The 25,791-nt window shown below is 38.3% G+C and overlaps 1 protein-coding gene across 11 annotated transcripts in view; it reads right to left on the reverse strand.

Annotated features, from left to right (window-relative positions):
- grip1 (glutamate receptor interacting protein 1) overlaps positions 1 to 25,791 on the reverse strand; it is a gene marked incomplete at its 5' end in the record, with an annotated part of 312,615 nt that overhangs the window by 123,526 nt on the left and 163,298 nt on the right. The window contains one exon of one of the 11 annotated variants that reach the window (XM_079816493.1): positions 20,334 to 20,526. The exons of the other annotated variants lie outside the window; for them this stretch is intronic. Coding sequence (XP_079672619.1) covers positions 20,334 to 20,445 — 112 coding nt within the window. Of the gene's footprint in view, positions 1 to 20,333; positions 20,527 to 25,791 lie in introns of those variants that run through there. 11 annotated transcript variants of the gene reach the window in all.

Genomic DNA, 25,791 nt, shown 5'->3' on the forward strand with positions numbered 1-25,791 from the left:
AACATTCAACATTTCAACTGAGAGTTTTCTTGCAGGTAAAAATGTATATTCTGGAGGTGAAAGTGTTTGTATCCACCTTATTTTGCAACATGGAAGTAAGCTATTTTAAATGTCCGAAAAATAAGTAGAATAATAACAAAGTGCAGTAAACGCTAAAACTATTTGCACTACAAATCAGTGTGCTTATGAATATGATTATAAAATAATACGATAAACGCCAGTTTGCAATATCAAACATCTTATCAACAACACAGACTGCAAATCAGTGTAAATTTTGACAGCATATTTTGATTTAGTTTTAGTCATAGTCTTTTGTCATATTTTAGTCACCTGAATTGTTTTTAGTTTTAGTCTTTTAATCGACTAAATATAATATTTTAGTCAACTAAATCTACAGTAGATTTAGGGCCCTTTCACACCTACCTTGTTTGGTCCGGATTTTCAGACTTTTCAGTTTGGTCCGAATCAAAATTGCAGGTGTGAAACCTCCCCCGTACCACGGTCCGGACCAAACAGATGAAATTTGGTCCGACGAAAAGAGGTAGTCTCAGTCCGGATCAAACTGAACAAAGGTTTGGTTCGTTTCTAGTGTGAAAGCATTTTCTGTATGGTTCGTACTTTCAGACAATTTACAAGAAGTTCCTGTTTATGTTTAAATATTATAATGTTATTTTTAAATTCAATCTAGGCTAGATTGATTATGAAAAGTGAAAAGATGCGCAATATGTCAGAAGACAGAAGGTCAGAAATGCTTTTGAAAGAAATGTTGTATATTTTGCTTAGAAAGCCTTTCTTTAATGTGAATTTTGTTTTGTATAAATTGTATCTTAATTTTAAACAACTATAATTGCCTGGATTTAATAAATAAGAAGCAAATAGTCTATTGCAGACAATAATCGCGGGAGCGATCACATTCTTTGCATATGAACTGGAGCGCGTCTCAAATAAACCGAAACTCAGCAGGCTACTTGTTTCAAAAAACATGAGAAATTTGTGCATATAAAGCTTGAAATGTCCACTTTTAAACGTAATGAAAAGAAAATAGTCAAGCAATGCGCACTGTTCAATAGTGGCAACGATATGCGTCCGTTCATTCATTCTTGTCAAAGACGCTGACGTCAGACGCACGTCCATTTACAAACCAATCAATGTCCAGATGCCGCCCACATAGATGATGACGAGTGGACGCAAGTGTGTCATTTAAAGTTCGTTAGTGCGCTCGCATAATTGCAATGTGAAACCAAACCAAAACTAACCGAATGTATAAAATGTATCAAAATATGAACTTCGGTTCGGACCTTGGTGCAGATCAGGTGTGAAAGCGCCCTTAGTCAACTAAAATCTAATGATTTTAGTTCAATTGTAATGCAGTAATTGAGCATTTAAGCATTACATAACCGATTGTTACTTGAATACATGTCAAAACTAGCTGTAACTTGACAATTCAAGCGCATAAATATATTTTTCTTTTTTGTACAAACCACTTTTTTGTTTGTTTTTTAACATAATTTTCATAATTTTGTATTTCTGTTTTTGTTAGTATATCAGGTTAAACTTTAGGTTTATTTATTTTTTTAATTTCAGTTAACATTTATTTAATTTGAAGTAAAGACGATTTTTTTAATGATTTTAATTAACTATTATAACCCTGATACTTTATTGACTTTATTTAACATTAAGTTTTCGTAAGTGGAAAAAAGTTGATGAAAACTATGACGAAAATTATTCATCAACAAAATGAACACTGCTGCAAATAAAATAGTTGCAGTTGTGACAAAATAAATAAATTAGTGCTGTCAAAACGATTAATCGTGATTAATCACATCCAAAATAAAAGTTTGAGTTTACATAATGTGTGTGTACTATGTATATTATGTATTTATAAACACACACACACACACACACACACACATGCACACAACTCAAACTTTTATTTTGGATGTGATTAATCGAGATGAATCATATGACAGCCCTAAAATAAATAATTCATGCAAGAAAAAAACTATTGTATAATTAATACAATTAATATATAAAATTTTTAAGAAAATCAATTATTATATAATTAATTTATAAAATTAATTATTTTTACAAAATGAGGATCAATCAATATAACATATGAGTTCAAACTGTAAGGTTGAATAAACTGTTAGGGAAACTTTGTTTGGGTAATGTGTTGGAATCACAATCAGCAATAAATGTAACTATTTTTCGAACCAAATCAGGCAAACGTTCAGTCATTTGCAAGCTATAGCAGTGTGAATACAAGGCTTAACAGAAAGGACCCAGAACACCCTATCAACACACTAAATTTCACTCAGATCACCATCACAACCCCCTGGCATTGGCCCAATGTTTTGCACAGGTAAGAATCTCTCATATTTTCATCAGAAAAGGTAAAAAATCTAGTTAATTAGTACACTTGTTTCCCATGACAGATATTTTACTGGTCGCAAAGGCTGAAGGTTGACACATCAGGACTCTGAACGTCACACTTAATGAGCTCGGTTCTCCTATCCTCCATTCCACATGCCATGATTTAAATATAGGACACTCATTGGGAGCTGTCACATCATAATGCCTCTAGGTTTTACAGTTTCGAAACATGTGCCTGTATAACGCAAGAGAGCCAAAACAGCACCACCTCCTCTTCCTGGCACTAAATCCAGCTGTCAAGCAAACGTAAAAGGATTGATGGAGGCTGTTCAAAGTGAAAGCGGTGGAGATCAGGACAGACGTGTGCCAGCAGAATGAATAAGAGCCAGATGCTGTGAACACAGAACCTCTCATCTCCGAGAAAAAAAAGAAACTGACTGATTTCTTTTGAAACTCTAGCCTGGCGAAAGAGCTCAGTGGACTCTTCTGAAGCCATGATAGCTCCTCTGGTGTGTGAATGGAACAAGACAAAGGTGTGATGGTCATACGGCTGCACAGCAGCAGCTGAGGCTGAATCCTAGGGATGTGTAAAATATATTACTAAACTAGTCAGTGTTCAGTTGCTGAACAACTAGTCCACCTAATGGTCTTAATATGTTTCTTAAGGGGGTGTTTACATAAGACATGTTTTTAAGTTCAAAAACAGCTTGATAAAACTGAGGGGGAAAAAATTGTATATTCATTCCCATACATTCATAATATATTACCATATATACACTATATTGCCAAACGTATTGGGACACCCTCCAAACACTTCCATGGCCACAGGTGTATAACATCAAGCACCTAGGCATGCAGACTGCTTCTACAAACATTTGTGAAAGAAGGGATCGCTCTCAGGAGCTCAGTGAATTCAAGTGTGGTACTGTGATAGGTTGCCATCTGTGCAATAAGTCAATTTTGTGAAATATCCTCAGTACTAAATATTCCACGGTCAACTGTTGGTGGTATTATAACAAAGTGGAAGCAATTGGGAACAAAAGCAACTCACAAAGTGGTGGGCGACGTAAAATCACAGAGCGGGGTCAGCGCATGTCTGCAGAGTCTTTCTGCAGAGTCAATAGCTACAGACCTCCAAACTTCGTGTGGCCTTCAGATTAGCCCAAGAACAGTGTGTAGAGAGCTTCATGAAGTAGTGGTGTAAAGCACGCCGCCACTGTACTCTAGAGCAGTGGAGACGTGTTCTCTGAAGTGACAAATCACGCTTCTCTGTCTGGCAATCCATTGGTGTGAACGTTAATATAGTTATTTTTTTAGTTATAGTTTTTATTGTGAACGTGCCTTTACCAGGATTCTTTGATGAATAGAAAGTTCAAAAGAACAGCATTTATTTAAAAACCCATATTCTGTCCTCATCTACTCACCCTAATGTTGTTTCAAACCTATAAGATTTTCGTTCAACTTCCAAACACAAATGAAGATAGACGCACGTACTATAGTAAACAAGTTCAAATGCTTGTGTGACACATGAAAACAACATGAGTGTGAGTCAATTGAGAATTTTAATTTTACAGTTTAGGAATAGTAATTTTGACATGCTTTCTTGTGATTAGAACTGTGATTGATTGCGTTAATCATCTGAAGCGCGTACGATTCTATGACCCACTGAATCACGTGACTCTAGTAGGCGCTGTATTGCGCTAATCATACCAACTCCTAATACCAATACTAACCCTACTGTCACTAAAGCACTTACTAGGACCACATAATTCGGCACCACACCGGAATGGCACTCCTCAAAGTGAAAGCGCAAACATAATTTAAATAATTGTTTAGTTTTAGTAGTATGATTATTCAAAGTGTTTTAGATGCTTTATTATTATGTGTATAGTGCATTAATGGCGGGACATATCGAGCACCGGAAGAGTCTTAACGAATGCCTGCAATGAAAGCGTGAGAACAGTAAAAAAAAAATTACGTTTACACCATTTCAGTGACATTACTACATTAAACTACTAGAATGTTGAATATAATGTATAATAATGCAATGAGGGAATATTTGTGGGACATTAATTATTAATAATAATTTTAAAACTTTATTTTGGCCTGAAATATCACAATAGTATCGTATCGCGATTTCAGTATCGCGATTTGTATCGAATCATGATATGACTGTATCGTTACATCCCTACCAATGATGCGAACTAAAACAATAAAGATATGGTTCTAAAAAAATTCTACATTAAAGTTATAGTTGTGGTGCGGACTCTTGGGAACGATATTGTCGGAATCAGTTTCAGATGATAAAATATAAAACGAAATGATAAAAACGACAGCCAATCAGAATCCAGGATGAGCATTTAAAGTGGCAGACGGCAGAACAGCAGCACGTGCTTAAAATAAACAGAACATTATCGTCCATTGGTGTGGATGCTAATATAGTTCTTTTGTATCTTAGCATGTACCTTTACCAGGATTCTTTGCTGAATAGCATGTTTAAAAGAACAGCATTTATTTAAAATATAATTTTTTTGTTCCATTTAATGCGTGCTTGTTGAAAATTATTATTTCTTTTTTCTTTTCTTTTTTTATGTATGCACCTACTTATAATCATACAGATAGCAGAAAATACTATTGCTGATAATTTCCTTCAGTCTTTTGTTGACCGTGCAGTTTCTTTCCCTCAGTTGCTGTACGTTTTGTCTTTCTATCTGGTGTGAATCAGAGCTTAGCAGCTGGTTCCCTTAATGCAGCTCTACAAACTGAGCTCTAAATTGTTTTTCAGTTAGGAGGCAGGTGGCCTATAAGCCATGAGCTCCATGCAAAAGGGTTACAGTATACCCAGTGACTGCCGGAGAATGGAAATGGAAAATGTCCCTTATCGGAATCAGGGAGCGATTAGCATACCAATTATTACTGTAGGTACGGTGTGACAATGCTAATATCAGCTGCCACAACCAGGCACACAAACCTTGATGCGAACATAAGCTCAGGCAAACACAGAAAGAAACGTATGCGCACACAATCTCCCACACAAGCACAAATATACAATCTTCAAAACAAACAGACATTTTTTCCATGGCTGGTGTAAAAGATATAGCCAGATCTTTCTGCCCACCTTGTATTTCAGGAAAGCTTGTGAGTGGCATGTGGTTGGCTCGACTCATTACCATACATGCAACTAAAATATAATTGGCCCAGCTCGCAGAACACCTGCAGAGGTGAAGGTAGGCATGCTTGTTCCAGCTGGTGGAAAAAAAAAAAAAATTATGGAATATATTCATTAAAATCAACAACCTGTCAGTAGTATACCATCCATTCAGATTGCCGAAAATCATCATCTAATTAATATTACGTTTTAAGCACCGGTTTCTTTGGGGCAAAATGAAGGGGAACTAACACCTTGGGCCTCTTTTTCATTTTCTGACTGAATGCCTGCAAATGTGTAACAGAGATATAAAACCGACAGGCCATGGCACCATAAATGCCACTACCAAGACAAATGTTGTACACGCCTAAGGCCAGGAACGCTAGGCGATCTCAAATGAGATGACAAGTCATCAACAACAAGGGCTGCAATGGACCCTGGTGAAAGAAAAAAAATGAAGCAGGTTTTTTTTCTTTGGGTTGAGATCATCTACATTATTCAACACAGGTTCCAAAAGCAGGTTCACACAGTGAAGAAAAAGAAACATTTTGATTCCCCACAGAACCTTTCAGTGACCAGCTTCAGTGAGCATAATTTTATTCCTAGTGTGAAGAACATCTAAACAACCTTTTTTAAAACCTTTTCTGCAATGTGTTTTTAAGAGTGAATGTTAGTACATCGATCTCCTGGAATACCTGTTTCTGATTGGTCAAATAAGATATTAAAAAATGTCCATTTATGTGTTTATTTGATACATGTACAGTCAGCCTGTTATTATTGCAAAATAAAGCCTTCAGTGCAATGTATCCTTTACTTTCCTTAGCGTCTTACTGTTGCAAAGCATTCACGAATTTCATCAAACAAACCAACATTATGACATTTCTGATGTAATGAAGATTACACATTGCTTTCACCTTTTGTGGCCAGAAACCATCAGCCTATAATGAAACCCCAACATCAGTGTCCATTAGCTTACATCATCTGCCATGAATAAGTTATTCCTCATACACTCTCGTTTCACCTATGACAGATGACACACTGACTCATTATGAGTCAAATGACTCTACCTGAGAGTCTAACAATGCACATGCACAACACACACACATAAAGTCCAACTGAAAGCTAAAGTGCCTATATTTTTTTGTGAGGCTCGTCACATGACCTTTGAAATGTGCCTCATATCGGACACAAGTCTTAACATGTGACATTCCTAAAATGTCCCACAAGCGTAAAACAGCTTATTCTGGCAAATTCATCATGACATCAAAAGTCATAATGTGAAAATGACATTTTACAAAAACAAAATGGGAGGAATGGGCAAAACTACAGAACACAAAGTATTAAAAAAATAACCAACTGTTGGATTAGCCTATCAAAACAGTTCTCATAGGACTTTAAATGAAGCATAACAAAATGCATCAGAATGCTGGGGCTTCAAAGAAAACATGGTAATTGTGAAAAACAGCAAGTTGAGACACAACAATAAAATAAATATTTATATACAGTATATACAACGATCAGGCATAACATTATGACCTAATATTGTGTTGGTCCCCCTTTTGCTGACAAAATAGCCCTGACCCGTCGGGGCATGGACTCCACTAGACCCCTGAAGGTGTGCTGTGGTATCTGGCACCAAGATGTTAGCAGCAGATCCTTTAAGTCCTGTAAGTTGGAAAGTGGTGCCTCTATGGATCGGACTTGTTTGTTCAGCACATCCCACAGATGCTCGATTGGATTGAGATCTGGGGAATTTGGAGGTCAGGTCAACACCTTAAACTCGTTGTTGTGCCCCTCAAACTATTCCTGAACCATTTTTGCTTTGTGTCAGGGCGCATTATCCTGCTGAAAGAGGACACAGCCACCAGGGAATACCGTTTCCATGAAAGGGTGTACATGGTCTGCAACAATGCTTAGGTAGGTGGTATGTGTCAAAGTAACATCCACATGGATGGCAGGACCCAAGGTTTCCCAGCAGAACATGCTTGCCTTCTTCCCATAGTGCATCCTGGTGTCATGTGTTCACCAGGTAAGCGACACACATGCACCCGTCCATCCACTTGATGTAAAAGAAGACGTGATTCATCAGACCAGGCCATCTTCTTCCATTGCTCCATGGTCCAGTTCTGATGCTCACATGCCCACTGTTGGCACTTTTGGCGGTGGACAGGGGTCAGCATGAGCACCCTTGACTGGTTTGCGGCTATGCAGCCCCATTCACAATGAACTTTGATGCACTGTGTATTCTGACATATTTCTATCAGAACCATCATTAACTTCTTGAGCAATTTGAGCTACAGTAGCTCGTCTGTTTGATCGGACCACACAGGCCAGCCTGCACTCTCCACGTGCATCAATGAGCCTTGGCCGCCCATGACCCTGTCGCTGGTTCACCACTGTTCCTTCCTTGGAGCACTTTTGATAGATACTGACCACTGCAAACCGGGAATACCCCACAAGAGCTGCAGTTTTGGAGATGCTCTGAACCAGTCGTCTAGCCGTCACAATTTGTCCCTCATCAAACTCGCTCAAATCCTTGCGCTTGCCCATTTTTCCTGCTTCTAACACATCAACTTTGAGGACAAAATGTTCACTTGCTGCCTAATATATCCCACACACTAACAGGTGCCGTGATGAAGAGATAATCAGTGTTATTCACTTCACCTGAATAACACTGATTATATATAATGTCTTATGCCTGATCAGTGTATATATATATATATATATGCATATGTGTGTGTGTATATAAATAAATAACCGACACATTATTTTGTGATTGATGTGATTCATGCCTGAAATCCAGCCTGTGGGGGGAAAAACATTGCATATAACGCATCCAATTTCTTTCCACATTTGAAAGTATACCAGATTTGAACTGAAAATGTCAAATTCATGGTGATTTCTGCTGTTCACAATGTCATCCGCAACAAATATGTGTCTCGTGAGGGGGAAAAAAGTCCAATTTGGGACACATTCAACCATGTTGAAGATGCATTAAACCCCAGGAGGCAAAATCCACCGGGGAAACTATATAGCTGACACGCAACAACATCATAACGGTGTCATCATGGGAAATCAGATGTGAACACCTGCATCTACAAGTTTACACCATATATTTTTAAGACCAGAAATCAGTACATGCAGGAACTGGTTTGTGCATGGATGAAAGGGATCTTCATTTCTCTCACATAGCCAACTGGGTATTTACTCATCTTATTGAGGTCAAGTGTTTTCCCATGAGGGTGGACAACTTGCAGTATTTATGACAACACCATTCCACGTCTCTTAAGCAATGCCAAGTTGGATAACTCACACAAACCATTACTAGTCGGGGTAAAATATTCAAAAAATAATTCATTGGTGTAGCAGTCCTCTCATAGAAAACACTATTTATAGGCAAAAAAAAAAAGAAACCCACAAGTCAAAATGCAACATGACACGTCACTCATCATGATTCGGTTAAGTTTGCACTAGAGATGCTCAAAACAAACCCTTCTGACATCCGCCTGTTTCCCAGGCACAACAGACAACAACAGTACTCCCAAACCACAGCACGAAGCAGTGTGCCTTCAGGTAAATAATTAACAGGGGAGAATCTGTCAGGCAGACACTAAGAAAAACGACAGCAGCATTGTTCTCCTACAAGTGCACAAGCTGACCACCAAACTACGGCACTCCACCGTTAAATATTAATGAAGGGGGGGCGGGTGAGCGATACTTCAGTGCGTCTTTTTTGCCACAGGCATCATGCAAGAACATTTCAAAACAAAGGCGCGCGTTTTGATGACCATCGTTGGTCCATTCCGCTGTGCTCCATCAGGTCCGGTGACCCGGCGCTGCGTCTAAATGCCCTGCGTAAACGTCCGTGTATCATATACAAGCACGCGTTCGCGTAATGGGGAGGGCTGCATGAGGTATTATGAAGGATGAAAACAACCGTAACCGTACCTTTGTTCACTCTCCGCAGTATCTGACATCGGCATTTGAAAGAGACGGCTATCATACTAGCTCAGCCGAAGTGCTCATCCAAGGGCTGCGATGAAAGCGATTCCTCGCACACACATAGCACAAGCGCCGTGTCCCACAGGAGAAAGCCAGACTCCGTACGCGGTGCAGAGCTCGAATCATGCACAACGTCCCTGCAGCGCTGAGATCCGTGCTTTTTTAGTGGCAAATCATATTTTTCCCCCACATATAAAATCCACTGGAAAGCGCGCGCAGCAGAAGAACACGCACAGCGCGGCTGATGCGTCTCATCTGAGACTCGGTCTGATGTGAATGGGCTTTGAAAGTTAAAGCATGCTTGGTGTATTCAGTAGTAACCGCGTACCTGAGCACAGCATGAGACGAGCGATTCTCTCGTCGATAGAATTGCTGTTATTTGCAGTGTCAGAAATTAACTTTTCCATTAAAAGGCATTAGCTATTTGCCACTAGGGTTTTTGTATCCTTTATGAGGGCATAGTTTCAATTTAATCAATTAATTATCATAAATTCGCAATCTGCATAATTAGATTTAGAATGTATTACTTATAGAGCTGTACAGTTTATAGTAGCTACTAAAACCTGGAAAAGAATTGCCCCATTTAAGCCATTTCCTTAGGGTTTTTAGAATGGCTGTTCCGAATTGGATTGAAACAAATTTGAATCATTCAACTCTGAAAAGTATCATTAAATAAATGAATAAATAAAAATCCATTGGACTATCCAGAGGGAACACATAGCAAATTCATTTACAAAGAATGCATCACCACATGTTGCATTTGGATAGCATTTTGCTTTATATTATATTATACTGTATGCCCTCAAATCTAACAAAAAAGTTTTTGTTTACATAATGTGTGTATTTATATAGGCCTATATATGTGTGTGTATGTATGCATATGTGTGTGTGTGTGTGTGTGTGTGTGTGTTCTTGTATATGTGTATAATTATTATGTATATTTGAATACACACACAAACATGAAATATTTGCATGTATATACTGTGTATATATTTATATAATTAAATATTTTATACATGAAAATAACACATTTTATTTAAATCTATACATGCATATTAATATATACATTATACACAGTACACACATGTAAACATGCAATTAATCACAATTAATCGATTTGACAGCACTAATATAAACATAATATACACACATATATATGTATTATTATGTAAACAAACTTGAGTTAGATGCAATTAAATCGCAACTATATTATATCATATTAAACAACATTTCGAATATTTATAACCTTATTATATAAACATTTGGGACGGAGGGAAGTTATCATTATCTGCTTGCTCTTTTCATTTAGATGCTTATTCAAGCTGGAAAACTGTAACCTTATATAAGAGCACAATTAAGAGCCTATCAATTCCCATGAGGGCAGAATAATTATCATTGGGGAAAAAAAAGTGTCACTTCAAAAGGATACATAAAATTGAATATGCAGCAACAATAAGATTGTTTCCCACTTTCAAATAGACATTTCTGAACTGTTAATTAGCCAATACTGTCTGTTTATTTACTTCTTAAATTTGCATTACGCCAATCACACATCCCTAATTGGAATCAAAAGTGGACTGGTGTGATTCACAGGGCAGTGGCGCTGTGCTCAATGCTGAGCTGCAGACCTTTTTATAACACAGACAACATGCATTTAGGTCAGTGGTGGCATCTCTTCGCATTATCAGACATTTGGAGGCACGATAAGCCTAGCGTCAAGGGACTGCGCATTAAAGGGGTCTGTCTCTGTTTGTGTATGAAACAGGCCTGAATGAGTCTTTAACGTGAATGAAAGTATTAAGGTCATCGCCACTATACTCCGTTCCTCCCTTGACGCTTGTAAGAAGAGTCTGAGATAACAGCCAAACTGCTTGTCTGAGATCAAAGTGTGCGAGCTCAGGGTCTAATCTCTCTTTTCAACACCCCCCCCTTGTTTTTTTTATTCCCTTCATTTTAATTTTGTCGAGCTTCCAGGTTGACAGTCCAGCGGAATGGATCAATGTTCCTGAAGAGAGAGATGAGGTTTAATACTAGGATTATGCATACTGATCAGATTACACATATACAGGGATTTGTCTGTCCACTTGGAGAAATAATGCTCTGGACTATCACCATGTCAAGATGAAAGACGCATTTTGGGATGCCATGCATGTGGTTCTCTGTGGGCAGAGCATGCAAGGGCATCGCAAAGCCCGTCTGTTATGTGGTTAATTTGATCTGCACTCTGTTGTTTGAAGGCTCAGAGGAAATGCGCTTCCGCGAAGAGAAATCCACTGGTGCGGGAGGAGATGGAAGCGTGATGTCAGCTCTGTGCAAATTTTATGGAGATGTCAGTGAACTGAAGCACTCTCCCACTGTTCAAGACCCACCAGTGCCACATACGGCCCTCCTCTATGCGCTCGTATTGAAAGAATATGGCCCAAGAAGAGCAACGAATGGAGTAAACCACGGTCATTTCCACCGTGGCCTAAGATTAAAAAAGAGTTTTTAAATACAAAAATTCAGAGGCAAATAAAACTTTAAATCCAGCTTGACTCCATCCCAAAATACTCTGCAAGTGCTAATTTATGCATCCCACATGAGGAACCCACAAGACAAATGCTCCCTGCTTGGGATGCGCATTTGCATATAATGTTTAATCAACAAAGCATCAGTTTAAAGACTCCATGAAATGCCTTGACAAGTGAATTTTCATTCTTTGCAGATAAGATTTAATATATATATATATATATATATATATATATATATATATATATATATATATATGACACGTAATGACTCGCTCATAAAGACTTCACTTGTTTCATTACTCACTGTATTATAGTTTTTAAACAAATCTCTTTCTTTAATTTTTTTTTCATTCGTTTCATTTCTCTTCTCTTCTCTTCGATTCTTATATAGCACTGTTAAAAAAAGGAATAAAAGATGCACTAAACAACAAACATTTACACTTCAAACATCACAGACACCACATGACACATTGTTAACTGTTGTACGCTGTCAACGCTAAATGATAGAGATTTTGTCAATCTAATAGGCAGAGGCAGCTCGTTCCATAATCTCGGTCCCAAAACTGCGAAGACACGATCACCTTTTTTCCGTCGATTTGTCCTTGGTAGTACCAGAAGTTTTTGATTTCCTGAACGTAGTGCTCTAGGGGGATCATAAGGGGTCAGCAGATTTGCGAGACATGTGGGGGCCTAATTATTTAGGGATTTGTAGACAAACATTTAAATCTTGTAATTGACTCTAGATTGAACGGGGAGCCACTGCAAGTTTGCTAAAACCGGTGTGATAGATTCATATTTTTTGACCCTCTTTAGGAGCCTCGCCGCAGCATTTTGCACTGATTGTAGGCGAAGATGCCACCATATAGAGTTACAAAAATCGAGACGTGATAAAACAAAAGAGTGCATAACTCTTTCGAAGTCCGCATTTGATAGGGATAGTTCACCCAAAAATGAAAATTAGCCCATGATTTACTCACCCTCAAGTTATCCGAGGTGTATATGACTTTCAAATGAATAAAATCTGAGTTATATTAAAAAATGTTCTGGCTAATCCAAGCATTATAATAGCAGTAATAGTTGCTCTGTTTTTGAAGTCCATAAAAAAATGCATCTGTCCGTCATATAACATGCTCCACGTGGCTCCGGGGTGTTAATAAAGCCCTTCTGAAGCAAATCGATGCGTTTGTGTAAGAAAAATATCCATATTAAAATATATATTAAAAATGTATTTCATTGCATTAGCCGTCCCCGCGCAATCACTTCCGTCGAATAAGGTCAAAATACATGCAAAATACCGGCGCGATCATAGATTTATACATAGATTCCTCATTAGTGCCAGCACGGATCGGTCGAATGAGGCATCTACGTATATATATATTTGATCGCGCCAGTATTTTGACCTTATTCGTCGGAAGTTATGGCGCTGCCTGGGAATACCAGATGACGTTCGTCTGATAAGAGGTAAAAAAATAACAAATACGGTTCGGTTTCTCACAGAAACCGATCGTTTCGTGTCTTAAGACATCAATGTGTCGCCACGAGCCGCATGGTTTAATATGGATTCGTTTGTCTCATAGCTCTCATGTTCTAAAATATCCCCATTGACATGCATTATACGACTATCACACTGCAACGGTTGGAGTTAAAAATCTTCATTTTTGTTCTACTGAAGAAACAAAGACACCTACAACTTGGATGCCCTGGGGGAAAGCAGATAAAGATAAAAATGTCTTTTTTGGATGAACTATCCCTTTAAGTTATCATCAATTTGGATGCCTAGATTTCGTACCGATGTTTTATGATATGCTGCCAGTGGGGATGTATCTAAACAGGCCTTAGTAGAGTTATTTAGCTGAGCAAAAACAATGACCTCATTTTTGTCCTCATTTAACATAAAAAAAAAATTTTGCCATCCAGTTTTATGTCGTTTAGGCAGGCAAGGAGAGAATCAAGGGATTTTTTCGGGTGCCTAAGGGGCAAATATAATTGCGTGTCGTTGGCAAAACAGTGGAAAGATACTCCGTACTTCCTCAAAATGCTACCCAACGGGAGCAAATACTAAGAAAAAAGTGTTGGAGAAAGGATGGACACCCCACGGAAGGTGTCTTTTCGTAGAGATCACGTTTCCATAGTTGACCGAAAAATATCTAATCGCTTACATAGGATTAAACAATTTTAAAACTATACCTTTTAAACCTACTCAGTGTTCAAGGCGAGAGATAAGGATATTATGATCGATCATATCAAAGGCTGCGCTCAAGTCCAGTAACACCAGAATGACACCATCTCCTTTATCTAATGCCAAAAAAATACCATTTAAGAATTTCAATAATGCCGACTCAGTGCTGTGGGCTGTTTCAAAAGGCAATTTTTACTGTTGACATCAGTGTTTATTTCCGAACTGTGAACATTTAACACAGAAATAATGATACTGTGCAGTTGAAAGACTGTTTGTGAAGCGGTTTCATATGTATACATGACAACTGCTCCCTCCGGGTCAGCGCAAGTGCCAATACAGATTTGAATGGCCATCTGTGATCGCAGGTTACTTGTCAAAAGTTTTAATAGACATAGCCATAGTTGTCATTTAGGAATAAGATCACATGGGTTTTTTTTTACGATTAATCGTGCAGCTCTAATAAAACCCTCACATACACAAGCATATATGTGTATAAAACTAACAACATCCTCAAGGTCCATGATGACTACCTCAATCTGAATTATAGGGACCACACACACGTGTGTGAAACATTCCTAAATAACAGGAATCAAGTCTCTTGTTTGTCTCCCAGGATGGCGCAATCAGTTTTCTAGGGATGAGCATAGCGGTAATGGCAATCAAACCAGTAGGATGCTTTATGCCTTCTCATTACAGCTGTGAAGGTGACAGCTGACTTGAATGGGAAACCTCTCCATAAGGGTTGCTGCTCCCTGCGTTTGCATTTGCGTGCGTGTGAACGCATATAATTGGTGGGTGTTGATGTGCAAGGATGCATGCATGATGCAACATGACAAACTGGTACAAAGGTCTGTCATTAAACAAAAATTGTGAAGCTGCGAAAATGACGGGAGGGGGGTCCTGGCAAACCTGTCATCGGATGCTGAGAGCGTTTATGGCGACTGCAGTTGGACAGATGGAAAATGCACTTCAAATCAGTCCCTCTGACTGCTTGGCTAATCATAGAGTATATTATTTGTCCACTAAGACGCCCATTTCGACCTGCTGTCTTGGAGGTCTCGGAAGATGAATTCTCTTACTGTCTCTCCCGAATGAGACCATTTTTTCTTAGTAAATCTGAAGAACTATAAAGCCGTTATTGCTAAAAGGAAGGAAATGTCATTCCACCAAAAGAAGATCTAGCTGAGCTCTCATCATCTTGAATGCTGTATATCTTGAGGTTGGGATTTACCCGACCATGAACAATTGAGGCACCGTGTTTTAGACAAGCGAGCTAGAGGCAGGCCGGGAACATTTTCCCCACAAAGAGCAAAAGCAGTGAACTATTATAAATGAGCAGTAAGAACCCTTCAGCAGGAACAATGGCGGGAGCTGTCCACCAGCACTGGTGCTGAAATGGCGAGGACAACAGCTTCCCTTTATGTACAACATTAGCGGCCTCTAGCGGTGGAAAGTATGAACTGCACTATAAACCAACGTGCTCAAACAGATTTAATGCACAGATTTAATGTAGATTCAGTAAATCGGGGCATTACAAATGCAAAGCTCTTACACATATAATTATAATTCCCAGCCTACATAAACAGCGTGCATCGTTTTGCACCTCATCCCACTCGACTGGACAGAAAGCTGGGGCTGTGTGGGCCATTAGAGTAAACAAACATGTTTGTGGGAGCAGCATGAAACGATACATACTTTGTGCCAGGGCACAACATTCTGCTGGAAGAATCTATTTTAAAACGAGTAGGGTACATCATGATGACTCATTTATACCGAGGGCTGATAATGTGGGCCAAAATAAGTTATTCGCTTTGAGAAATAAGACCCTGTCAACTGATATGAAGATTAATTAGAGCAGTTGGTACTTTTCAAATCACCAATAATACAGTTTTGGTGATCAATGTAGCCTCATATTCACAGGAACGGAATCCGACATGGCCTTCATTTGTCAATTAACTTGTGTTTAATTAAATTGTGGCCTTTCTGTCAGTTTTATTAATCTTTCATATACTGTGAAGAATGGATTTCCCAAGAAAATCTGTATCATATTTCTACCCACTTACAGTGAAAAACAGTCATTGGAGAACCTAATAAAAATATAATAAAATCTGCTTTAAATAATGTTGAATGTCTTTTTATTTAATATCTTATGTTCACTTCAACTACCCTAAAATACATAACTATTTATTTTCTCCCTGTCTCTCTCAAATTTTCAATGGATCTCCAGTTTGAAAACCTCTGAAATCATAAACTGATTTTGAATACCATTTTAGATGCCAGCAATTGCACTAATATTCATTTCGATCATATCGGTTTTTATGTTATATATTAAGTGACAATATAGCCAGCACACAGACATCTCTCTCTGTCTCTCTTGCTCTTTCACTATAGTTTCAGCGAAAGCTCTATTGATTCAGTCTAATGGAAGCAAATTGAAGTCCTGGCCATTGTGCACGGTGTTTGCATCACAATGTTATGCAAATGAGACGCTCCTAATGCTGTCTTCAGCGCATTATGATATAAAAATACATATTTTTGTTTACATGGATATACTTCATGCATTGTCTTACTAGCTAAACCCTTCAAAAGGGTGACGCAACTGCGTTAACCAACTGAACTGCATGGCGACCCCAACTATCTGTGCAACCTGATGGATAGTGCAGAAACAATCTTGTTGGTTTACTTGTGCGTCCCCTGATAGTGCAGCGCAAACCAAATTGACCAAACAGAAGTGTAGTGAAGTGAATGTACACCCTGGCCTGATTTTGGCTCTCAAAACACTAGAGTAAATGTTACTAAAAGCAAGGTTATGAAATAACACATGCAAAGTGATAAACAAGAAAAAGAGTCACATCATGCCAATAAACATACAGCATCACCACCTGATGCCATGAACTGTGGCACTTAAAATTATCCAATATAGCAGGAGTCCTATAATATCCTCTCATTAACATTTCATTTATATCTTTAACAACAGGAAGAACTTGGGACGATTCACAAACACCACCGTGACATTGTTTCATCAGCTCAGCCGTTATCAAACTACCCCAAACGTCTATAATATACACTCTGTTTGCATATCACTACTGCAAGACTGACAGTGCTGGGACCCAGTCTCCCGACGGACATGACTGGACAATTTTAAGGATGTGTGGTGCCAAGACCACTTTATCCCAAAAGAAAAATGACTTCGCCTAAACCATCAGGACCATTTGCTACTCAGGACAGGAAAGTTACTTTAAAATGTAATCCATTACAATATTTCGTTACTCCCTTAAAGGGTTAGTTCACCCAAAAATGAAAATTCTGTCATTAATTACTCACCCTCATGTCGTTGGACACCCGTAAGACCTCCGTTCATATTCGGAACACAAATGAAGATATTTTAGTTGAAAGCTGATGGCTGAGAAAGGCTTCAGATAGGCCTCCATTGGCATTCAGTACATTGACACTTCCAAGATCCATGAAAGGCACTTAAAACGTTGTTACAAAGTCTATCTCACCACAGTGGCTCTACAATAATTTTACGATGCGACGACAATAGTTTTTTTGCGCAAAAAAAAAATCAAAATAACACCTTTAACCAACTTGTTCTCGACTTCCGTGTGTGCCTCCACGACGCATGGGCGAGAATATGACGCAGAGATGACACATGACCCAGAAGCGATTTGTTTACGAGCAGAGGAAGACGCGCGTGTCTAAGCTGTTGGATTCTACATTGATCGTGCTTTAGGTCTCGGCGTAGTTCTCAAAATGGGGTTAAAGTGTGCATTTCATGGATTCCCGAACGCCGGCGCTACGTCATATTCTCGCGCATGCGTCGTGGAGGCACACATGGAAGTCGAGAACAAGTTGGTAAAGGTGTTATTTTGATTTTTTTTTGCGCACAAAAACTATTGTCGCATCGTAAAATTATTGTAGAGCCACTGTGGTGAGATGGACTTTGTAACGACGTTTTAAGTGCCTTTCATGGATCTTGGAAGTGTCAATGTACTGAATGCCAATGGAGGCCTATCTGAAGCCTTTCTCAGCCATCAGCTTTCAACTAAAATATCTTCATTTGTGTTCCGAATATGAACGGAGGTCTTACGGGTGTCCAACGACATGAGGGTGAGTAATTAATGACAGAATTTTCATTTTTGGGTGAACTAACCCTTTAAGTATAAGTAACTGTTACTTTTTATGGAAAGTCATGGGTTTACGTTATTTGTGCGTTTTTCTCACCTGGGCTGGGCTTGCATGTTTCTTTTTTAATAACAAAATAACATATTTTTTAATATTTTTGTCAAAAGTAAATCCTCTTTCATACCAAAAGTGAAAGGGAAAAACCTTCAGGCAAATTCACATATGTTAATAAAGTGAGATTAAATACATAAATTACATTTATTATTTTACTTAATTAATGCAGATTAGTTTGTTTGTTGACAAAGTCACTTGCATTACGTATTTCAAGAAGTACTCAGATATTTTGCTGTAAATTTAAAAGTAATACATTACTAGTTATTTGGAAAAAGTATTCTGATGCCAACAGTGCAGGACAGGTGCCAAGAAGAGACAAACAGACCACTAAGTGTCTCACCTCAGATGGACGGTCCATTAAAGTTAGGGTATACAGCATAAATATTATTTTGAAAGAGCCCACAGATGTCCCTGTCAGAGAGGCTTGTCTTCCAGCCAGGGTGCAGTAATAGGTCTAGTCAAGCATCACCATCTCACAGAATTGACTTAAGTGGCTTTTTCCAGATGAAAGAGCGGCAAGGGAAAAATTGACTGATAGGGATTTAAAACACGAGAGAGCCGAGTGTCGCTACACAAGAGAGCAAAATGACACTCTTCCGCCGGTTTGGAATGTCACTTGCAATCAGTTCCATTGTTTCAGGCAGAATTGACATCAAGCCTGATGAAACGCTGATGACAGTGATTTCTCAAACAAACACGGCCCTTTTTCCCACAGGAAGCCGACAGAAAGAGTTAACAAAAGAACCTCCACCACCCCCTCGCTTTGAAGGCCACATCAAACATCAAATGCATGCTGTTTGCTCAAGAAGCCTCTCGCTCGCTCTGAAAAAAATGACCCACAAACCCTCGCAGAAGCATCATGAGTATCTTTTTATACTTCGTATCTTTGAAAAGTTACAGTCGGTTCAATCGAGTCGCAGGCTATTTGATTCGCACAAAAAAATTATGTCATTTATCTATCCTCATGTCGCTCAAAATTGATATGAATTTTATAACCAAAGTATTATCGATATGTCTCTTTTCCATATTCCTAAAACAAAAATCGCATGGCTAGACATGTTTAAAACAAGTAATTTTGATAAAAGACATAAAAAAAGAAATATCATTTAAATATATAATTATAAATAATTTGTTTGATTAAATGTATTAATAATGAAATTATTCACTTAAGTAAAACTGTACTAAAGAGAAATACATTCGGGCACTGGTAAAATAAAAAAATAATAAAATAAATAGATAGATACATAAATACATAAAAAATGTGCCCTGCACACTTCACTCAAAAGTAATTTATCAACAGCAATCAATTTTATCTGGTAAAACATAGAAAGGAAAAACTGAATTATGCAGGGCTCATATTTCCAAAAAAGTTTAGTGTGCACTGTAAAAAAATATATATTTTCATGTTTTTTTATCACAACTTTTTTCTTTCAACTTCACTAATTATTCACACAAGATTCACTAATGATATTTAGATAATATTTTGAGTTTCTGTTGATTAACCGAATCTATTAAATTTCAATTAACTAAAAATGAAGGCAACTAGGTTACTTTCTTTTATACCAACAATCATTTGGTAACGTGAGGGTTCAGAAGGTAATACCATAGTACTTTGTCACAGAAAGTGATGCTACTTAATGACAAGCATATTCATGCACATACATTATATGTCTAGGTTCTATTACAATGTTATTACAATGTTATCTCTACTTCAAAACCTTTCATACCTTTACTTATACTTATATACCTTTACTTTCACATTAATGACCTTGAATACCACACTGTTGCCTAACACTTTCAAAAATACCACTCGAGGATTACTCCATGATCCACATTAAATTACAGTTTTCATATCAGTTTCCCCTACAGCTCCTGTTCTCACCTTGACTCACAACTTCCTCTCCTTCCTCTCCTGCACCTGCCGGTTCCTCCTCAATGTGACAGGGTCTCCAGGAGAGCGGGACCCCTGCCCAGCCGTGCAGCAGCCGTCGCATCCTGCCTCCGATTCAAGCCGTGTGCACTGGCTCTGACCTGGGAGAATAATCCCTCAACCTCTGCGCCTCTCTAATCGACCCTCTCCTCTCCTAAAACAAGGGCTAATTGATAGACCAAAACCCATTATGCACACACAAAACCTCTCTTGCCTCCACAAGAGGGCGGCAACGTGCACGGCAAGCGTAGGTGGAGGGGATTTTCACGTGAGCATGTGAAGGTGGTTGCCATGGAAATAGTGCTGTCGGTCTCAAAAGGGCGGATCTGAGAACAGCCGTGCGTGGCTTACAGGAGTTGACAGGAAGTGGGCCGAGCCGCCAGCAAAATGTGGGAGCAAAAGTCCCTCTTTCCAAGTATTTGTGTGTGTTTTTGTACACAAGGGTGTGTGTGCGCTGAGGTTAACCAGCAAAGCAACAACTGCATGCAAAGCGCAGGGTAACAATATGCAAAGCAGCTCATGAATATTATGATAATGAATAATTTCTCTGCAGGGTGGCTTTGTATGTCTGCACCATATGGATTTAGAGGGAGGATGGTGGATAAGATGAGCACACAGTATAATGACTTGCTCATCTGACTCAGCAAACACACACAGCGCTGCTGTTAAAGCACTACATAGTGAGTGTGTGTGTGTGTGTTTCATTGACGCTTTCCCCATCACAGTCGACTGTTGCATGTAAACACCTCATTGAAAGGTCAGTTGACCCAGAATGCTTCCTGAATATAAGACCAGAACACAATGAACCACTGCAGTGAAGGGACAGTCAAACAGAGAGAGAGAGAGAGAGAAGGGGAGATGGAGTCAAAGTGAGGGTCAGGCAATTAAACAGGCCAATGTTGACTTTGATCAATCGAGCTCTTAATGATGTCGAGTTCGCTGCGGCAAATGGATGTGCCACTGACATTTTAATAGAGGTGCTTTGCACATAATCAGATGAGATGGATGTAGAGCTGATGTTGGCCAGCAGAGAGAGACATTTTACTTGGTTAGTTCTAGTGTGTAACGAGACTTCTGTCTAACTCTGAAGTGTCACCTCAAAAAATGTGATTAATATTAAAAAAAATATATAATATATACGTTTGAACCGTTCGGTTTCCGGTTAGGGGTCAGTAATAAATTAATACTTTTATTTAGGAAAGAAGAATTAAACTGATAAAAAGTGACACTAAAGACAGTTATAATGCTACAAAAGAACATTCTTTCAAATAAATACGGTTCATTTGAACTTTCTTTTAATTGAAAGAATCCTGAAAAAATATCCACAAAATAAGCAGCACAACTGTTCTGTTTATAATCTTTTTAGAATTCGGATAACATTTTGGATATTGCCATTTTTGCTGTATTTTTGATTAAATAAATGCATATAATATACAGTAAACCTAGCCCGATTTTGTTAATATTCAACATAATCGCTCAGCCCAAGTGGGACGGCTGTGGAAACACTGCTGGCATCAGAGACAAGCATGGCCGTAATAAAGGAATGACAGACAGGGCCCATCAATCTTCGTCAATGTTATTACAGAACAATCGGCTCGGCTATCAGCATATCTGCATTTAATCAGGATCAAGGCCACCCGGAGGGCAGTGTGTGCGCGTGTGTGTGTGTGTGTGTGTGAGTGAGTGTGAGAGAGAGAGAGAGAGAGGCTGGGAGTTCAATAGACCCGCACAACCTTGAGCATCTACGCCGATAAGAGCCCTGACAACATTTGACTTCCGCCGTAAACCCGCAACACGTCTCGCAGATGCTCTACTGCTGTTTTATCCTGCACACACCTGCTATCCAGGTCCAGGGGTCATACGCTAGACCCCTTTAAATACTGTGAAAACTCAAACAAAAGGGTTTTCTGTGACACTGTTCACTGGTCAAAGCAGAGTTTCGTGATGCATTTGACTGATGTTTAAGTCAAACTAGACCCAATTTACTTTCTTAGTACACCTTCCGGATCTTATCATGCATGATTCAGCAGTGCACACTTCTGCAAAGTTAAACGAAAAAGACATTTCCTTTCCTTTCTGCCGAGAGGGTGGAGAAAACCATCTCAACCAATAGCCAAATAGCCATTTAGCCAGTGTTTTATGTTACTGTCCAAAGTAACGAGGTTGATATTTTTTGAACTAAAACTACTACATTAAATTAAAGGAATTGAAATAGAGCTGAAATAAAATAAAGATGAGATAAAACTGAAAAAAGTTAGTTTAGCAACTAACTGAAATAAAATAAGATGAACTATATTCACAAATGTATATTAAATGTACATTAAATATAAAAAGCAAACAATAATAACAAAAGTGCATCAACTAAAAACTATTCAAAATATTAATAAAAACGGTCACACTTTAGATTAGGTTATTCTCACTATTAACTATAACTTTTGCCTCAATCAACTCCTAATTACTGCTTATTAATAGTTAGTAAGGTAGTTAAGTTTAGGTATTGGGTAGGATTAAGGGATGTAGAATATGGTCATACAAATTAAAGCATTATTATGCGCTTTATGTACTAATAAACAGCCAATATCCTAGTAATATGCATGCTAATAAGCAACTAGTTAATGGTGAGAATTGGACCCTAAACTAAAGTGTTACCATAAAAAAGATAATACAATATAAATATTACTAAAATATCACTGGTAATTAATATAGAATTTCTAAACGATTCGTTTATTCATAAATTTTACCATAGGTTAACATTAAAGTTTACTGAATGTTAATAGCAGGGTCAGAAATAGATATTGCAATTAAAAACTTTAAAAAATATTTAATTTTTAGCTTTTTATTTTATTTGATAGGACTATAATCCACACATATTTATTATAAGCTGTTAATTTAAAGATTGGGGAGCATTACAGTTATACATAAAGAATATATTGATATTAACCTTCAGACTCAAGTCCAGTCCAGTCAAAAAGCCTCCTCAAGATTATAGGATTCAGGAAAGAAGCAATCAGCTGCAAACTCTTATTCACATCCCCACTTTTCATGATCCAATCAATTCCCCATGGATAAAACCAAGTCCTATCCTACATGGTTTTCCTCACGTAACAGTTTTTCACTCAGAAATACATCATTTCGGCAGCAGTAAAATGGTTTGCGAACACCACATTACAGTAACTTGGGGAATGGAAGCCTGGCAAGCAGTAAAAATCAACATTGAAATGGTTTACCATTTGACTGCATTTCATAAGATAAGATGGTTTTGAACCAGATGTAACACGTAGAATGTGACCGGGGTTCTTTGGTCAGTCAGACACTATTTCCATAGCCTTAGGGCTGTAGGTAATTGCTAGCTGGCCTCCAGCAACAGTCAAGTAAATCACATCTCCATTGGTTTGTCCCAGCCGACTGACATGAGTCTAAAACAGTTGGATGACCTCTTTACAGCACAGCAGCTGTCTTAGTGTGAGGAATACAATAATTGCAAATGGGGCATTATGGGTGCAGTTGGCATCCCCCTTGCTGGTTGTTCCTTAAAGCCACAGGGCTTTGACAGGGGAAGCCAAGCAGAGAGTAAGACTGGCATTATGCAGCCCTGCCACCCCCGTGGGATATGCTGATAAGCACTTCCTGTGCAAGGGGGAAGCGGTTATTTTCAGGGCTGCTATGCACGCCTCTTCTTTCCCAACCCCCAGATCTTATTAAGACCCAGCCAGCTCCACATCAAATAATTTCAGACTTCACAGTGCCTCCTGAAAGACGCTCCAGAAGGCATTTCGGAGATTTAGACATCTTTTGTCAAAAAAAGGATTAAAAATAAGTAAATAAATATTGTAGAATAAATATCAAAAAAGAAAGCCATGGAGGTGCACATAATCTCATCAACATTCTTTCCAGGCGAAAATTAAATAGGTCACAATTAAAAAGTTCAGATTTACGTGCACCGAATTGGAATGACAGGCCTATTTCTAGCAGTTGGAAGTACAAAACACTCCCTAAAATCTTCGTCTTGCACACAACAAGGGATAGTTCCCCTTCAAAATGAAAATGGTCAATTTACTCGCCCTCATGGCATTCCAAACCTGTATGACTTTCCTTCTTCTGTGGAATATTAAATATGGTATTTTGAAGAATGCTTTAACCCATTTGTGAACCTGGACAACAAAACCAGTCATAATGTTGAGAAATATTGAGAAAAATCGCCTTAAAATTTGTTCAAATAAAGTCTTTAGCAATGCATATTACTAATAATAATACATTTTTGATATATTTACAAAATATCTTCATGGAACTTGTTCTTTACTTAACATCATAATGATTTTTGGCATAAAAGAAAAATCGATACTTTTGTCCCATACAATGTATGGTTGGCTATTGCAACAAATATACCCGTGCGACTTATGACTGGTTGTGTGGTCCAGGGTCACATTTTTGTTCATTCAGTGAAAGTCAATGGGGTCCAAAACAACACTGACTTCCACTATATGGGCAAAAACATATTTTTTCAAAAATATCATATAGAAAGTCATATAGGTAAGGAACGACATGAGGGTTTGTAAATTATGACAATTTTGGGTGAGCTATCCTTTTAAAACGAAACACACATGCACTGATATCACCCTTCAAACCACTGACATCAGCGTGACCTTTAACCGCCTGTAAATATTGAGTCTTTTGTGGTTGATGTCATCAGGTCATCATGAAAACGACAGGTCTCTCATTGATTCGCAAGTGACAGACAATGACATACATTAAATATTAAAGAGACTTACCTAAATGGCGCAGAGGCAGCAATGGCAGCAAGAGAGGGAGAGAAGAAGAAAAACCTTGTGTTAGTACCAAAACATCATAATACAGTAACTTTTATATTTTCATATCAGAAAGAAAAATCCCAATTGGATCTCTTTAATATCTCAATCATTTATCCTAGAACGATATGAGATTAAAGTCTCCTCATCCATCTCCATAAATGTGTCTCCTCATTTGCCAAGAACCTGCAAAATTCAGATTTCAGTATGAAATAAAACCAGACTAAATGATTCATCTTATATCTTCGTCCATTCTCAACAATTTCTCTCATTTATGTCTTTTTATTTCTCCCAAGGAAGAATACTGGAATTGATATACTTTAATGAAACATAGCCCCATTAAAATCACAGATATATTTCCACAGGAACAGACATGCCATCAAAACATAATCAATAAACTTTTGGATAAGCCTTCAACTGTAATGGCACCAGTTATGTATAAAGAAAGAAAAAAGCCTGTGTATTCAGAATGTGTGTGTGTGTGTGTGTGTGTGTGTGTGTGTGTGTGTGTGTGTGTGTGTGTGTGTGTGTGTGTGTGTGTGACCCCTGATGTCCATTCATATCATCATCCCACCTCAAACAATGAGGAACTTTCTGCTGGAATG

This window comes from Gobio gobio, assembly GCF_949357685.1.
Source record: "Gobio gobio genome assembly, chromosome: 5".
NCBI classification, from domain to species: Eukaryota; Metazoa; Chordata; class Actinopteri; order Cypriniformes; family Gobionidae; genus Gobio; species Gobio gobio.